This window comes from Humulus lupulus, chromosome 2 (assembly GCF_963169125.1).
Source record: "Humulus lupulus chromosome 2, drHumLupu1.1, whole genome shotgun sequence".
NCBI classification, from domain to species: Eukaryota; Viridiplantae; Streptophyta; class Magnoliopsida; order Rosales; family Cannabaceae; genus Humulus; species Humulus lupulus.
Window position 1 is genome coordinate 4266743 of NC_084794.1, and position 3995 is coordinate 4270737.

Below are 3995 nucleotides of genomic sequence, written 5' to 3' on the forward strand. Positions count from 1 at the left end.
TTGATTTATTATGCTAAAATTTTATGACATTATGTAACATTTTTAAGTAAAGATTGATATTTCTTAATAGTGGATACTCTTAAAAAGTAATATCCATAACTTTAATTAATTTTTTAGCATATTATATTATTTTTTAAAAACTAAATTTGTGCCCCTTTAACAAATTCTTGGGTCCGCGCCACTGCTCATATGGCTGTCCTAGCATAAAATTTCACCTAGTGTGTGGCAGTTGTTCCAGGCCTTTAAATACTATTCAATATTGGCTTGATCTAGTTGATGCGCTTAATTATTAATTTTTAATGTATTTGTTAAGTTAAGTTTGGATGTTCATTTTTGGAAGGTTGTACACTCTCCTATACACCACTCCACTCCACTCCACTCCACTCCACTCTGTAGTTTCGATCTGTTTTCTAATGAAGTCTAGTCAGTTTCCGATAAGAAAAATAATAATTTATACCTAACGACTAAAGTACATACTATTGTTTTCATTTTTTTTTATAAAGTTTTCACGTTGTATATTGGTCTGCATCAAAATAATATATATATAAACTAGGGTTTTCTTATCTTCGTTTCTGTAAGTGTGTATATAAATAAATATAGAGTGAGTGAAATGAAAATGAATTGAATTGAGATTAACTGGAAAAGAGTTGCAGTAGTACTAGCTAGTAACAAACTCTAAAAGCCTCATCTCATATATTCGTGCTCATATAGGGCAATGGCCTCCTCCATAACTGTGGACCAAATCCGAAAGGCTCAGCGGGCAGAGGGCCCGGCCACCATCCTAGCCATTGGCACCGCAACACCCCCAAACTGCTTCATGCAAGCTGATTATCCTGACTACTACTTTCGTGTCACCAAGAGTGAACACATGATTAAACTCAAACAAAAGTTTCAAAAAATATGTAAGTTATCAGTTAGCTATTCCTATAAATATATATACTTAAATATCTAATTATGTTTTTGTTAATTGGTAGGTGATAAATTGACGATAAAAAAGCGTTACTTTCACTTGACGGAAGAAATCCTCGATCAGAATCCAAATATGTGCGAGCACATGGCGCCGTCTCTGGACGCGCGTCATGGCATATTGGTGGCTGAAGTTCCCAAACTTGGTAAAGAGGCTGCCACCAAGGCGATCAAAGAGTGGGACCAACCTAAGTCCAAGATCACCCATTTCATCTTCTACACCACAGCTGGCGTCGACATGCCCGGCGCAGACTACCAATGCACCAAACTTCTTGGTCTCAATCCCTCCGTGAAGCGTGTGATGTTGTACCATCTGGGTTGTTACGCCCCTGGCACCGTTCTCCGCCTGGCTAAGGACTTTGCGGAGAACAACAAGGGGGCCCGCGTTCTCGTGGTGTGTGTAGAGATCACGGTTGGTCTCTTCCGCGGGCCCTCGGAAACTGACTTCGACTCCTTGTTGGGGCAAGCTTTGGTCGGGGACGGAGCTTCATCAGTCATAGTGGGGGCTGAGCCAGATGCTTCAGTTGGGGAGCAATCGATCTTCGAGTTAGTGTCAGCGATTCAAACGACACTACCGGACTCGGACGAAACAATCGTCCAACGGTTGAGGGAAGTTGGTGTGGTAACTCACTTCAAGGACGACGTGCCCCGGTTGATCTCGACCAACATTGAGAAGATCTTGGTCGAGGCCTTCGCACCGATTGGGATTAGTGACTGGAACTCCATATTCTGGATAGCAAACCTGGGCGGACCCATGATTATGAACGAGGTGGAGAGCAAGCTGAAACTGAAGAAGGAGAAGATGAGTGTGTCCCGCCATGTGCTGAGTGAGTACGGGAGCTTGTTATCTGCTTCCAACTTCTTCGTAATGGATGAGATGAGGAAGAGGTCGTTCGAAGAGAAGAAGTGTTCCACCGGAGAAGGACTAGAGTGGGGCGTTGTGTTTGGGTTCGGGCCTGGCGTGACGCTGGAGATGGTGGTCTTGCATAGCGTTGCCACCAAGTTCTAATAATGACCAGGTCTCTCGCTTGTGATGAAATCTCGTTCGGTGATGAATATGTTTGTTCGTTTCGTAATTCTGAAAAGAAATAACCTTAATTCTTCTATTTACGTTTTCAATTTTCAAACTTTGTTCTTGAAATTGAAAGAAAAGTAGATAGAGAGAACAATATTTTTAATAGTCAGTCCAAATCAATAATGGAGAGAATGGGAAATAAATTTGATTTCTGTGTTGGTTTTAATAATTTATACGTAGTATTTATTGATATGGTATATGTTAGAATGTAGTGGAAAGTGGTTTAGAAAGTAGGAAACGGTGCATGGTAAGAAGTATGGGGTTCCATCTCAAAACCAATTGGTGATGAGTAGAGTAACTCATACTCTTATAAATGGTATGATGATCCCACATACTTTCCATGTGGGATTCTATTCTCTAACATCCCCCTCAAGATGGTGGCTATTTTTGCTCACCAATTTTGGACGGCTCGATCGCAAGTGCTCGTTGGCTCTTTTGGCTCTTTTTGGCTCTCTTTTTTTGACCGGTTTTGGATTTGGATCGGACATACTCGTTAGAGTTTTTCTTTGGCTCTGATACCATGTTAGAATGTAGTGGAAAGTGGTTTAGAAAGTAGGAAATGGTGCATGGTAAGAAGTATGAGGTTCCATCTCAAAACCAATTGGTGATGAGTGGAGTAACTCATACTCTTATAAATGGTATGATGATCCCACATACTTTCCATGTGGGATTCTATTCTCTAACAGTATATGTAAGATTATCCAAGTATGGAGCACAGTCATATGCTGCTACAAAATTAGAATATTTGTGTGGAGGAAAGTGTATAATTAAGAAGTTATTCAAGATGAAAATATATGTCAAAATATAAGGCTATAGGACTATGTTCACACTTGGAGCATAGTTTTGGATTTCTCCACGTATAAATATTTCTTTATTTTTCTTTTATTTTGTATATATAGGGAGCTTTTTAGGTTGTAGGGACATTGCTTTTGTTCCTATTGTAGGAGTGTTTTTTATTTTTGATATTTGAGAAATTATAATTCAAGTACATAATTGTTTGAATTCTGATTTCGACATCATAAATTATTTAGAATTTTCTAAAAATTGGTGGAATACTTGTTATAACTAATGTACGCTACCATAAAAAAAAAAATTATAATTTCTCTAAATGTCAAAAATAAAAAATGATTCTAATATCACTACCTAAAAAAAATTCCTATATATTATATAATTTATACAAGCAACTCTAGCTATTAGAAATCGTTTTCCCAATCCATAAAAAAATAATTATGTTTCTAATAATTAATAATTGGTTGATCAATCTAACTATTGATCTAATGAGTGTGAAATGTACTCATTAACGATTTAATTTTGAGTTATACAAAATTTGTATGGGAAGAGGTTTTTTAATTAATTATTAATTATATGGGATTTGAATTCTTATACATAGTTGGATTTTTATTAAAAATGACATATGTTATGCCTGCATATCATGAATTAATGTTAAGGAAAGATGGGAAAGTGTTCTCATCATATATAGGCTAATATTGTGTATATATCGCCACTTATATTAATAACTAGTGAGCTATGTGTACAAATCAGTTAAAATGGAACAAAACTAATGTAACAACTATATATGACATGGTGTATTATTACACACAAAAAATATACAAACGTTTTAGCTATGCATATTTTTGCAACCAAAAGATATTTAAAAAGAATAGGACAAAACTTAAACTATGTATATAGTACAAGTTCTCTTGTACTTATGATAAGATTTATGCAAGAGAAATTTTAGATTAGTTTTTACAAATAAATTTAATTTAAATATATAAATTTGAGAACTTTAAACAATATAATTGCTTAAACAAGAAGCACATAAAAATAGTTAAAGTTTAACTATTAAACGAACAAATTGTAGAGACTTAATATCAATTTTAATAGAATGATTGGTTGACAAACCAAAAAGTAGAAATGTAAGTGTATTGGTAACTTCTAATTTTTTATCATCTTA

General features: G+C 35.6%; 1 protein-coding gene across 1 annotated transcript; it reads left to right on the forward strand.

The window, feature by feature from the left end:
- The first annotated feature begins 715 nt into the window (after window positions 1–715).
- On the forward strand, window positions 716–2004 carry LOC133816961 (phloroisovalerophenone synthase-like). The gene is made up of 2 exons (XM_062249317.1): window positions 716–902; window positions 975–2004. Exons 1-2 carry the CDS (start codon window positions 716–718, stop codon window positions 1973–1975), a joined length of 1188 nt encoding a protein of 395 aa, XP_062105301.1. The 3' UTR covers window positions 1976–2004.
- Window positions 2005–3995: the final 1991 nt, after the last annotated feature.

Bases quoted from the DNA above. Each gene is read 5' to 3' on its own strand.
- LOC133816961 (XM_062249317.1), top strand. From the start codon at position 716: ATGGCCTCCTCCATAACTGTGGACCAAATCCGAAAGGCTCAGCGGGCA. The intron at 903-974 runs GTAAGTTATCAG...GTTAATTGGTAG, and splicing joins ACAAAAGTTTCAAAAAATAT to GTGATAAATTGACGATAAAA.